We start from the raw sequence: 13,416 nt of genomic DNA on the forward strand, positions 1-13,416 counted from the left end.
TGTTTGCTACTTTGTAACATATAAGAAATGTACATGAGACTCAATTTAAAGCTCAAAAAAAAAAAAGCTGTCACCACAGGAAACCACTGCATGGGACAGAGGGAAACCACAGCCATTCTGTTGATCTACATGCACACTTGGGGAATTAGGCTTTGGAGCAGTCTGCACTGTGGCATAGCCTCTCTTTATTTTACACGGAAAACACATAGATCATTATGATAGTGTTGGGGAACAGTAAGAGCCAGCTGCTCCCATGGGGACAGGAAGCCAAGTGTGATACAGCCAGGAGAACAGTGGTCTCACCAGCCAGGGTCAGCCAAGAGTTCAGATCACCACACAAGTCTGCAGTGACAAGACAAGTCCAAGGTCAAGCTGAGAAGTCAATCCTCTAGTCAGGGTCAAGTTCAGTGAGAGTAACGAGGGTCAGACACAGCATGGTGATTGCCAGGTGGGTCTATTTCTGCCTAATCTTTCACTCATGGATAGAAGACTTTAGTCTCTAGTGTTATTTGTATAATACCTTTCAATAGAAACAAATTTCTCATTTTCAGCCTCTGTCCTATATATGCCTTTGAAACTTAAATGCAGTTGTGTCTGTGCTTTCATGCAGTTGTTTACCAGACTTAAGAGAAGATGATAGTCCTCCTTGCACTGCTGAGAATAGACCGGCCATTGAAAGCCAGTGCAATGTCCTAAAATCAGACAAATTCGAAGTATGTCATAATCTAGTCAAGCCTGAAGACTTCATAGAGAGCTGCATCTATGACATGTGCCAGTATGATGGCATGAAGTCCACGCTCTGTGACATAGTTCAAGTCTATGTGGACACCTGCAGGAGTTATGGGATCACCATTAAATGGAGGAACAGCACATTCTGTCGTAAGTGTACTAGCAAGTGAAAAAATTGAAGCATGGGTGGCTGGTAGCATGAAAACAAGCTTGCAGTATTAGTTGAACAAATCATATAAAAGAAAATTAAACCCAAATTCTCACAAAATGCAATTATATTTTTATGATTTTATCATTTTGGTTTTGCACTGAACTGTGTACAGGTTGAGCTAAACCCAATGAGAACTCCGGACTAGACAAGTTATGGATAGTCATGTGGAGTTAGAATGCCTTCAGCAGCCAAATGAGTGCCATGAGATATTGCAATGAGCAATCAGAGAAATAACATAACCAGAAGACTAAAATAAAGTGGGAAACTGTGTTAGGACACAGGGCTCAATGCCACTCACTGTATTTTGAATGAAAACTGGCAATTTAGCCAGTTACTTTTTGAGGGTCATGTTCTCAGATTTATTTCCAGTGTATATGCCTCAATCCACCCATCCAACAAAGCTACAAACAAATTATGTAAAAATGGGTAAAGATTACATAGCAAGTTCCTTTTTGTTTTGCTTTGTTTTTTTTTCGCAATTTAACGTTACATACACATAACATTGTGGAGAAAAAACAATTAACTCATTAAAAAACAAGCCAGATGAATGTTGAATAGGTCCATCAGAAATTCCTAGTTGCCTCTTTGCCAAGAGAGGAGGAAAATACTGAACAGACAAACCCTTTGTCCTGCTACTGTGTGCCTTGAACTGTCCCCTTCTGCATTTCTAGTCACTGGCAGAAGTAGGGTATAGAGCCAGATGAATGTTCAGTCTGACAATGCGCATCTGTTGTTCTTGCATGTGTTTATGTCTGTGGTTAAGCTAGATACACCCCTGTTTTGCATCACTGGAGGGTTGAACATTCTAAGGAATTTGCCCTAAAGAATCAAATTTCCACCAGTGCCCAAAGAAGCATTTGCAGCTGAACTGGAATACTGAATCTGAATGATCTAGCACCAGGTTGCCACCAGTTCAGGCACACCTGTAATCAAACTGAATCAACAGCTACAGAAAGGGTCTTCTGTTTTGGTTTTGTTGAGGGGGTTTGTATTTGTTTGGCTTGTTTGTTTATGGGTTTTTGTTTGGTTGGTTTGTGGTTGTTTGTTTGTTTTGGTTTTTTTTGCTTGGTTGTTTTTGTTTCTGATGTGGTTTTCTTTTTAATTATAAAAAATCAGAACTGGTTGATGATCAAAATCAGCTATTAAAAGGCAACTCTATACTACCATTTAATAGGCCAAGCTGTAGCTTTCAGGCAGGCACACGTGTTTGCAGTGCACTTTCTAAATGTTTTTAATAATGCTGGTTCTATTCTCTTCACCCACACAGCATTGGCCTGTCCACCCAACAGCCATTACACGGACTGTGTTTCCACCTGCCCATCAACATGCAATGACATTTTTGCCTCTTCCCTTTGTGAGAAGACAGAAGAGTGCACAGAGGGCTGTGAGTGTGATGATAATCATGTGCTGAGTAATGGCAACTGTGTACCTCTGAGCAATTGTGGCTGCAGAGATGATGACAACAATTACTACAGTGTAAGTAGCTTGTTTGTGGAGCAAATCTCTGACTGGAAAACTTGTAGAAAGTTGGTTCCCTGTACATGTGAATGAGAGAGGGAGAGAGAAATCTTCAGGGTCTACCTCTTAAATACATTTAATCTGATTAGTAGAAGTTGTAGGCTCAGGTAACAGGAGATGCAGAAACTTGGTTCTTTGCACCTGAAGCCATAATTGAGGCATGCTCAAAACTAATCAATTGATCAGTTATTCAGGCAGCCTGTCCTAGTCCTGCTTTGTGTTCAAATTCTCATCTCAAAGACAATAAGATAAGTGGACTGGGATGAATCGCCAACTAGACAGCCCCCACACCTTCGTTATTGAACTTCTATTGCACTGCAAAGCTGAGCACCTTGGTAACATTTTACTACCACAATTTGCATGCAGGCTGGGGAGACCTGGGTAACTCCACACTGCACCAGCAGATGCGAGTGTCAGCAGAACGGTGTGATCCAATGTAAGAGCTATAGCTGTGATTCTAATGAAGTCTGCGGGATCAAAAATGGAAAACACAAGTGCAACCCAACAGGTATGCGTGGGCAGGTCTTCACTTGGTGGAGAAGGACGTGGGTGTCCGTTCTTTCTTCCATGGTGCTTCCACTCTTTTCCACAGGGAAAGAAGGCACCTCTGGCAGTGCTATTGATTTGAACATTATTGATCACAAAAACACTTTAGTTCTCAGAATAGAAAGTCCCAGTACAAGACAAAGAATTCGTATAGGAAAGTGGAACAAGAATTTAAAAATTTACTTACATCTAGAAATTTGACAGTGCAGTCTGACTAGTTTAAATCAACAAACAAACAAAGCTCAGATACGTCTGTGAATCCTTTGGCAATTATCTTGTTTTTTCTATTTCATGTTGATTTGAGAACAGAAAAAAACTAAAGGCAAAACAAGACAGAGCAGGTCTGAAGAGATACGTAATAGGCCAGTCAGAGAACCCTGGTGATTTTCATCCAATAGTTTCTTTGGCTATGCAAAGTTAATCCTATATTATCTAGGTAAATTTGATTGTTTAGGAGAAAGCTTGTTGCCTAATGACTGTACACTTCAACTTGAAGAATAATATGGCATAAATCCTACTGTATTGAGGATTAGTACAAGAACATAATGCAGATCCAGCTTCCCCCCACTCCACTTTGGCAAAACACCACAGCAGAGACACCTCAGAAGTCTTAAGGAGAGCCTTGGTCCTGGGATAATGGTTTGCTCTGCACTCAGTGGTCAAGGTGAATACTTAGACACTAGTTGCTGCATCTGACTGTTAGGTCTGGTGAACCCAATGATCAATTTAGTAACCTCAGAAGAAATCAGTATGACAGCAGTGAGCTAGCCAAAATTAGACATTGCAATAATTTTTTAGCAACGCATTACTGAGAACTGTGAAACCAACATCTCTGAGAGCCCACAGCAAGCTGTACTGTGTGGCAGAGTCATTCCGCTGCAGAGGTCCAACGTGCACAGCTTAGTCTCTATAAAGCCTATAAACTCTGATGTTCTGCTTCAGTTCAGTTGGCCCGTACTGGTTCTCAGCAGAGGAGTGAGTTTCTCTGGCCATCTCTCCAAGTGCCCATTCGCTAGGGTGGTGCCTGAGCACCCATGTTTATTCTAAGAGACCTGTGTGCTAGCAGCAATCATTTTTATCTAACTGATGTTTAAACAATCTATGCTTGGGCTCTGGTACATGCACATTCAGACTTGAGAGTAATGAAGCTCTTCCCCTCTAGGTTTTGGGAAATGCCAGATCATGGGCGATCCACACTATATCACCTTCGATCATCTGGTCCACCACTTTCAAGGGAGATTCACATATATTCTGGTTCAGACCATCCCTGACCTACCTGATACTCTGACACAATTCAGCGTTGAAGGCGTGAACTATCCTCTTCCACGAAATAAGCGCATTACTTACCTGAAAGAGGTTCTCATCAATGTTTACGGTCACACAGTGCGATTCAGGCAGAACAAGGAGGTGCTGGTAAGTCTCTCACTGATTGCAGAGCACAGAGAAAGGCTCTCCCTTAGAGTAAAACATCTTCCAGTAATAAATGTCTGTTCTGAAAAACATAAGCATTAAAGCTAACTGTATTATTCCAGCAGTGCTATGAGGTAACTACAAATGTGATTTTCAATTGTGTTGAGTCTTTTTCTTTATAGCTATGAAGGATATAACTCTATTTCAAACAAATGCATGAATAGAGATTTAGGAATAAAATCCCAAATATCCAAAGACTTAAAATAAAGCCATACAATTTTTTATCAGTGGTAAGGAAAAGTCTGAATTATGTCAGGAAAACTTCATTTCTTTCCTCTTTATTGGTGGGTGAGAGAAAATGGAGTTCATATATACATTTTAGTTCAATAATAGAACTCTCTTAGTATTATATGCAAATACTGTGTCCAGATCGCTTTCCTCAAAGCATTGTTTTGTTAACTGTAAAAAATTGAATACTGAGTTTATCCCATAAAATGGATATATTTGTCATGAAACTAGAGTGTTCATTTGTAGCACTGACTTGTACAGATTTTAATTTGCCCTATATGTTATTAATTTCAACTTATCCTTTCCCCGTTAGTTGGATGGTGTGAGGGTAAGAACTCCTGCTTATCCTCATGAAGGTATTCATATATATCGGAGGACAACAAGAATTTACCTGCAGACAGATTTTGGCTTATACCTGAGCTTTGATGGCAATCAAAATGCAGGTAAGTGATGCTAAACAATGTACAGGAATATTTATGCTCTGTCTCAAAAAGTGTTCTCATTCCAAAGGAATGATTCTTGTTGCAGGGCACAGAAACAGTCCTGAAAATACATGGATGAACACATGTGTTCTGGGCTGTGTTAATATCCGACATATCAGGCCCATGTCACATGACCAGCTTTGATCTGAATTATGAAATGTGGTACTTGGCACTGCTTTCCACCTCTCCATACACTCAGAAGCAAAGATTTGTGTGTAATGGCTTTTTTTTTCTTCCTGCACTTCCTTAGATATAAAGCTGGCCACCACCTACAGAAACAGAGTGGAAGGCTTGTGTGGTAACTTTGATGGGATATCTAGAAATGACTTCACAAAGCCAGATGGTGTTCAGGTGAAGAATGTGAATGCATTTGGTAACAGCTGGAAAGTTCCTGTGGAAAGAACAACCTCTCGTTTCAGGTACCTTATTTGTTATTTAACATCCATGGCAAGCACAGCCACTGGAAGCGAGTGAATTAAGCCAGAATTAATATCCAGGAATAACTACTGTCTTATTTCAGGTCTGTCTTCTTCTCTTAGTCTGTGTGTAGAGACTTTTCCCACTCATCACTAAGGTGAACTATCAGTGCCCTTCTATCTAGCCAAAAGAGGCCTGAACTATCACCACGTTACTCCAGTTCACTCTCCCCCTTAGTAGTCACAACCATTACAACTGCTAGGGCACAGGGATAAGATTTTTGCCGAGCTCCTGGTTCCTGACAAAGATAAATACATGATGTTGTGCTGGATGGGCCTGAGGGAGGGCAAACCCTGGTTCAGCGTCATCACCCCTCTGCAACATGAAGGTAGCTGTGAAGTCTGTCGAGTTCACTGTTCCTCACAGAAAATGTTCTGGAAGACTTCAATTTCCTTACTTTCATGGCTATCCTAGTGTTTTCTGCCAGTATACAAAAAGTAAGGAAATTCTTTTGAGTATAAATGAGCATGATATTTGTGGTCAGGCAAATTCTGTGCTAATCAGTCCATACAGAACATTGAAACAGGTAAGGAAATAAGTTTCCTTCCTTCTCAATTTGCTTTGAAAGACCTTTGGAGGTTGCCTAGCCACTAGCACAGAACTTTTTTAGCAAGTAAATGGAATTGTATTAGCTGTCAGGATATAATCTGGCTGCAAAACTTGCATGCTAGAATAGTAGAAAGCAGCACATCGGTTAGTGTTGAGCATAAAAGGGCTCTGGAGGTTCTGCCTACATAATTCTGGCACTTCAGGCGTACAGCCGGTTTAGTGAAAGCGAGCATATGTCCAAGAAATAGTGGCCTATTCCAGATGCATCATTCTGACTAATTATCAAGTTTTACTGAATAGATTGGATGAAAGAGGCATTGGATGAAGCCTGTGTCATGCAGAATTTCCAAAAAGATAATTACAGCTATCCATTTTGATTTAAATAACCACGAATCTCTGAGATGGTAGGAAGTGTTCTAGTACATCTTTGATTTGCTTTATCCACCTCCTTCCCATTCAGGATAAATCATGAAAGAGAAATAAGCATTCTCTTACACCACAAGGTAGAAGGACTCTTGTGGAGTTACTTAGAAAGTAGTACCATGAATGCTGGATGTACAGAGAACTGATGATTTCATAATGACTTCATTTCCAGACGAGATGTCAGTTCAGATGAGGAGTCTGAGGAGGAACTAGATACAGGGCTCTTCCAAGGCTGCAATGAAGATCAGCTGAAGCAAGAAAGCAGAATCTCTAGATGTCAAATCCTGATGGACTCAGATGGTCCTTTTGCAAACTGTCATTCTACAGTCTCACCAGACTTCTATTACACGTAAGTGTCTACTGCAGACAGTAGTTCTCCCCATTTATAAAATCATTTTGTTGCTAGTTTCTAACAAGAATTTTGCACCTTCAGTCTCCAGGTTATTAATAGGAATTAATTGAGAATAGTAAGTGTCTTTGGAGAACTGGGCCCAGTGATTCCATTATTGATATATTTAAATTTATTTTTAAATAATTGTGATGATATGTCTTTACCTCTATTTAGAGTTTCAGTTTTCTGTTAGCTCCAGAAAGTAGTGTTCCTCTTTTCCTACACAGAAAAAGCAGCAGTGTTAAGCATTATAGCTCTAGGCTGGGATTTCCAGCGTCTTTACAGTTCTCATCCACATTCAGTGAGAATTTGGTATCTGGCTCTATTAGTTTCCTTTCAGCAATTCCAGCTACTTAAAATCTAGTCTTGATGCTATAGTCGCAAAAGCTGAAGCTGTCAGTGACACTTCTTGACTCTTTCATGGAGAAGTGCAAAAAACAGATTAGTGAAGAGTAACTAACCCAGTATCTTCAAGGAAGTTCTCTTCAAGGTGTTTCAAGGCTTCTCTGTCCTCCTACATATAGAATTCCTACACACCCAATTTTGAGCTGTGTGAAGCCTGTTGATTCACCCCTACACTCATCTGTCCATCATTCATAAAACTGCCAAGTAGCTGCCAGATTTCTCTAGTCATATAGTTGTAATTAATGTTTAAAGATAGCTAATGCCCACTTCAAAGTCTCTCTCGGCTGTGAGAATTTGAAGGTATCTTAAGACAAATAAACTGGACCACTGGATTCACTGTATATATGCTGATTCTTAACATAAGCCTACTTTTCTCCTCACTCCAGAATTTGCTTAGGCAGCCTGTTTTACCTTCATAGTGGTTGCCTGATTTTTCTGAGGCACTGCAGGCTTGCAGATCCCATTCACCTCAGATTTCAGTGCCTCTGAAAACCAGATATTCAGATGATGAGCAAAGCTGTAAAGGTAAAACTGGCAAACAAATACTGGGTAAATCAGAATTCTGTTTCAATATTCAAGGCACATGGACATGGGGAGGGCACCCACGCATTGAAAGAGTATGTGGTCCATCTATAGAGCACTAAAAAATGCTCTATAAGAAAGATGCACCCATGCTAATCCAAACCAGATGTAGATAGCAAAGAATAACTTACTGTGACAAGCAGTCAGGTACCTGGTTTTCACTTGTTCATACATTAATACCTCGCATGTTAGCAGCAGCTGCACAACAAACAACCTGATCTTCTCAGTCATGTGGCTGGGATTTTTTTTATTACTCTGTTTTCCTGTCAGCAAGATGCAGGAAAACAAAAACTAACTCAGAGTCATGCAGAAAAACAGCTGAAAAGAAACAATAACAAAGGTATTGGAAATGAACACTTTCTCGTGTTGCACACAGGAGCTGCCTGTTTGATATGTGTGAGGAAGGAGATGAGGATGCTGTCCTGTGTCGCAGTCTGGAGGCGTACGTGCTGGATTGTCAGCAGCAAGAAGTCAGGATGGATGGCTGGAGGCAACAGACAGTTTGTGGTAAGCACAGGAAGAGCCAGAAAGCACAGTTTCTGCCTAAAGGACTCTCAAAATCTGAGATTTGAGGCTTTTCCTAGAAGCACCATATATCAAAGCTTCTCAGGGAGTAAAAGCATGTTGATGCACACTTCAGTCACTGTTCACAGTTTAGCATGCACACTCGCTCTTCTGTGTCCTATGCTGACTTTTGCATTTAGACCCCCCAGCTTAGAAAACTACTTGTTACAGATGAGCAGAGCAGTCAGCTCGCCTGTCGTCAGAAGTTTTGCAAGACAAAAAAAGTCCTCATACCAAACTGGGCTAAGAAGTAAAAGTTTTGGAAGCCACAAATCTAAGGAAAAACTTCAAAACATTTCATTTCAATCTCTTTTTAAATCAACACAAATCTACTAATTCATTTTTTTGTCTGCAAAATTTCAAAATAAGAAAAGATTCAAAGATTCTGCCAAAAATCTCAAATCTTTCAGACTAGAAAAATGCTGAAATAATAGTTGTAATAATCTCAAACTTTTTTTTCCTAATACTTTATTTTCAAGTTGGGAGATTCATCAAACCATACTACCCTTGTGTCACCCATGGTTAGATGACTTTGTGTTCCTGGTGAAACACAGTTCCCAGCACTGTGAAACAGGTGTGGTACTTGCAGGGTTGGCTACCTTGGATCTGTGAGAAGTTATTTGAGATCAGTGAACACAGGACCAAGAGGACAGCATCCAAATAGCTGTGACGATGCATTCCCTGATTTCTAAGTGTTTTACGTACAACTTCAGCACTATCATATATATGTCTGCAGCTCTGTGTATGAGCGTTCATCATATTGCCTCTTACAAAATGGGAACATCCTCTGGGTATCAAAGGGTGTTGGGTAAGTAATGCACAGCAGTCTGCTATAACTGGACTCTCCCTGTTTTTACAGCTTTGTCCTGTCCTGCCAACAGCAACTACAGCTCATGCATGTCCGCATGCCCAGCATCCTGCATGGACTTCACCAGCCCCTCCGAGTGTGAATCACCGTGTGTTGAAGGCTGTGAATGTCTCCCTGGCTACATTCTCAGTGGTTCTGACTGTGTGCCTTACAAGCAATGTGGCTGCACGTACCTTGACAAATACTATGAGGTACAGTCTCTTTGTGGGTCAGACAGCTCCCTCAGCAACAAAAAATATTTTCTTCTGCTATTTTTTTTTTTTGCAATCTCCTTCTCCTCAGTGTGTAATTTTGCATTAGGAACAAAGAACTTTTTTTTTAAATAAAATTCTGGTCTCTGGAGGAAGAGAAAGTAGATCAGTTGGTTTCCTCTGAAACTCCACCTGCCAGAATACCCAAGGCAGGCAGTTGGAGAAATTATATGATTATACACTGACTTCCATGTTAATTCGTCGCCTTAATTATGGTAAATAATAGCCTCATTGTCTCTAAAGTTTACAATATGCCAGTTACAGCAAAATTCTGTCAGTCACTGTCAGCCCTCTCAGTGAAGAGTGGTATAGACAGGGTGCAGAGTCTGTAGAGTTAAGAGAGCCCCAAGCAAGCTGGAATCTGAGGAATACAGAAAATCCTCCATTGTGGCTGCAGGATAGAATAACTTTGTAATCTTGCAGCTTTCTGGTTTAACACTTGAGATTTGGTATAAAAGGCCTAAATCAGTAAGGATTTTTTTTTTTTTTTCCACGGGAGGAGAGAGACACAATGAACAAGTGAGACTTACCAAAAAAATGGCACGTGGCATTTCCACATTGCCTTGGAGTCATGATGTGATGCATCTGCAACTCATCTCCAGCAACAGTTAGACACTGTTAGTTTGCACATAGGCCCAGCCTGGGGCTTGGACCTCATACCCCAGACTCTTCTTTTGCCTTCTTGAGTTTCAAAGGCTGGATTAGTGAGATACTTGCTTTCTGTTTTGTAAAAGCTACTGAACATTTTAAAAATTCCAAACCACAACTGCCCTGTTGCCATTCATCATGAAAGCATCAGAGAAAGTGGCAGGGTGCCCCAGCAGTTCATTTGTGTTTTTTCCTGCCTGATTTTATTGGATTTTTTTTTTCCTAACATTTAACTGCTGTCTTCCAGATTGGAGAAATATTCACCATTGATGACTGCTCTCAGGAATGCCGGTGCACAGAGAGCTCCACTGTCTCCTGTACTATAAACTCTTGTGGATCTGATAAAATCTGTGGCATTTCAAACTACACTCGTGGATGCTACAGGAGTGAGTCAACCACATATTGTCTTTGATGCTAAAAAGTCTTAACTTACTGCTTGGGGACATCACTAATTGCCACAAAGTCTGAACAGAAGAAAAGCCTTTCATAAGCATATTGGGGATCTTTCTTGGATGTTTCATCATAGAAACAGTTTTTCTTGACCCTATTCCTGTTGTAAAGTATGAGTATTGTGCCTTAAAATACAAGGCATGTCCAACATTAGCAGTCACTGTAATCTAACCAAGGACAGTTCTCTCAGAGTTGAGTTGTCTGAGAGTCTGAAGTGTTTCTCCTTCCCTTGTTCTAGGTGGACCATGTATGCCAAATCCTTGTAAGAATGATGGAGTTTGCTCCGAAACCAACAGCACCTCTGTCCCATTCTACTGTGAATGTTCAGAACTGTACACAGGACAAAGCTGTGACATTGAAAGGACAGGTAATAAAACTATTTTGGATTTCACCATCTGCGTTACACAGAGTGCTTTCAAAAAAGGGTGTTATTATGGAGAAGACTGAGCGTGCTTTTCATTTCCATGCTGTAAATCGGTAACCCAGTGGGTCAGCACCTGTGGTCACCCAAGCAGACAGAAGGGGTTGGATCCCCCAGTGGAGATGTGAAGGCAGCACCATGTATGCAGAGCATACAGGACCTAGGTGTGACATCGCTCCAGAAGGTGACATTTGTCAGACAGCACAGTATAAACCAAGCAGACAGGCAAGGGTTGAAAAAAGCCTTCTGTTCCCAGTACAGTCAGCTTTCACTGACAGTGCTCTTATTTCTTCTTCAGTTGACACTCCCACAAAGGATTCTGACAGCCATATAACTGCCATCATCATTGGAGTTGTTGCAGGAGTTGTTGTTATTGTCATTCTGGTCTCCTCTGCAGTCTACCTGTACAGGTAAGGCTTTTCCCAGCTTTGCTACCTTTAGCAGAATCAAAACACATACACCCCTTTGAGCACCTGTAAACCTCAAAACTCCCATTAGTCACATACCTGCAGGGCCAGAAGGGAACCACAGCATTCAGGATCTCATTTGAGGAATGTGAGGGAGAACTTAGCTTTTTCTCAGAAATGAACATATGCCATTTCCTTTACACAGAGCATATGCATCACTGTCACAAAAATTGGGCTTCTCCAAAAATCTGGCTTTGTTCATGCTCATGTTCATTCTTTGACCTCTAACTGTAGATAAGAATGGAAATTCAAGATGTTTTTTTTCTTTTCTTTTCCCCCATTGTACAAAAGGAAAAGAAAGACGGCTACAGCTACGATATCAAGGGATTCTTCTTTGGCATGGTCCAGGGATGCATTGAATGATAGAGTACACACACAAGATTATGGCTACGTCGTGAACACCGCATTTGATCAAAATTAATCCCAAAATACTTACCCATAGTTAGCAATATTTTTTCAATTTATTTGTATTACTTTCTGCTCTTGTATTTTACAAATTTATTGTATTTAAGTAATATTAATAAATAAATCATTGCATTTGCCAAAAACCTTTGAAGTCGTTCATCTAAAATATCCCTCAGATCTCATGTTATAGACCCAAACTGAAATATGTCCTAAATCACATTAGAGACCGTGTCATCTTCAGAGGTTGTTTGAAAACCCCAAATTCCAGACAGAATTTTCCAGCACAATTGTGCTGCACATGGTCACATCCACACCTGTGATAGATACACAAACCATAGACTGATACAATCAGAATTAATTATAGCATCCCAGGCAGGTCTTCATGAGATAATCTTACCTAAATCCTTCCATGGGGAGAGGATTTGCTGACTGAACTGGACACAGTTCTTGCTCCTCTTCTGGCAACACAAGTCCAACTTGGGAGAGAAATATACAAGAAGACACTGAGCTCATCTTGTGATAGATATAGTAAACAAAGATGACTGAAAATAAAGTGATTGTTTGAAAGAGAGCTGCCTACTTGCTGCCAGGTTGGAGTGGATAAGAAGTAGGGTTGTCATCAGCCCCCTGCCTGCAGTCACTAAGCAAGAGCATCAACTCAAAAACTTTCTGAAGAATGAGATCCTGTCATAAACTCTCCTTGGGGCCTTCGCAAACTCTGAAGCTGCTACACTGATGAACGTGGGTACAAATCTGCACCAGCTCAGTCCTGGACCATGCTGTGGACCCCCTTACAGCAGAAGATCAAAGGTGGTTTTTGTGGCAAGGCCTAATAACACACAGCACATGAGACACCCATTCCATGAAAGACCGCTCACAAGGCTCAGGGGACCAAGGCACTGCCTGGGCCTTGAACAAGCCCTGAATGAATTTCCAGTGCCATAAGCAAAGCTCTGAGACAAAAATAATGCATCGTTAAGATTTCTCTGATGCTTTTCCAGTTCTTTGCAGGTTCGCATTTGATTACAGTGCAGAACAGTGTGGGCTTCCTGTGGTTTCTGTCATAATGCTGGTTATTATTTACTTGCCCTTTCACCCTTCCCTTTCCCTTTTATCCATAAATTCACATGTGCTGTTAACCAGAAAAGTATTTGTAACCTCCGTGAACAGTTAGGTAGATAAAAGGCATTTAAAAGGCATTAAAGTTCCATTCAGTAACACGCCAGCTGTCCTTATATGCACAGTACAGCTATTTTGGAGAGGATGTCAATAGAAAGGGGCTTCCAGCCTCATCACATAATGACAATGAATCAGCGTGAGAGGCCCACTCG

General features: G+C 40.8%; 1 protein-coding gene across 1 annotated transcript in view; it reads left to right on the forward strand.

The window, feature by feature from the left end:
* Positions 1–12,219, forward strand: part of LOC102096552 (IgGFc-binding protein-like) — a 72,879-nt gene extending 60,660 nt beyond the window's left edge. The window contains exons 93-105 of the mRNA XM_065073226.1: positions 611–879; positions 2,208–2,416; positions 2,825–2,966; positions 4,167–4,417; positions 5,016–5,145; positions 5,435–5,603; positions 6,806–6,982; positions 8,388–8,518; positions 9,435–9,634; positions 10,590–10,728; positions 11,031–11,159; positions 11,512–11,623; positions 11,972–12,219. Of these exons, the coding sequence (XP_064929298.1) occupies positions 611–879; positions 2,208–2,416; positions 2,825–2,966; positions 4,167–4,417; positions 5,016–5,145; positions 5,435–5,603; positions 6,806–6,982; positions 8,388–8,518; positions 9,435–9,634; positions 10,590–10,728; positions 11,031–11,159; positions 11,512–11,623; positions 11,972–12,101 (2,188 nt within the window). The 3' untranslated portion in view covers positions 12,102–12,219. The remainder of the gene's footprint in view (positions 1–610; positions 880–2,207; positions 2,417–2,824; positions 2,967–4,166; positions 4,418–5,015; positions 5,146–5,434; positions 5,604–6,805; positions 6,983–8,387; positions 8,519–9,434; positions 9,635–10,589; positions 10,729–11,030; positions 11,160–11,511; positions 11,624–11,971) is intronic.
* Positions 12,220–13,416: the final 1,197 nt, after the last annotated feature.

Source organism: Columba livia, chromosome 9, assembly GCF_036013475.1.
Source record: "Columba livia isolate bColLiv1 breed racing homer chromosome 9, bColLiv1.pat.W.v2, whole genome shotgun sequence".
Taxonomy (NCBI): Eukaryota; Metazoa; Chordata; class Aves; order Columbiformes; family Columbidae; genus Columba; species Columba livia.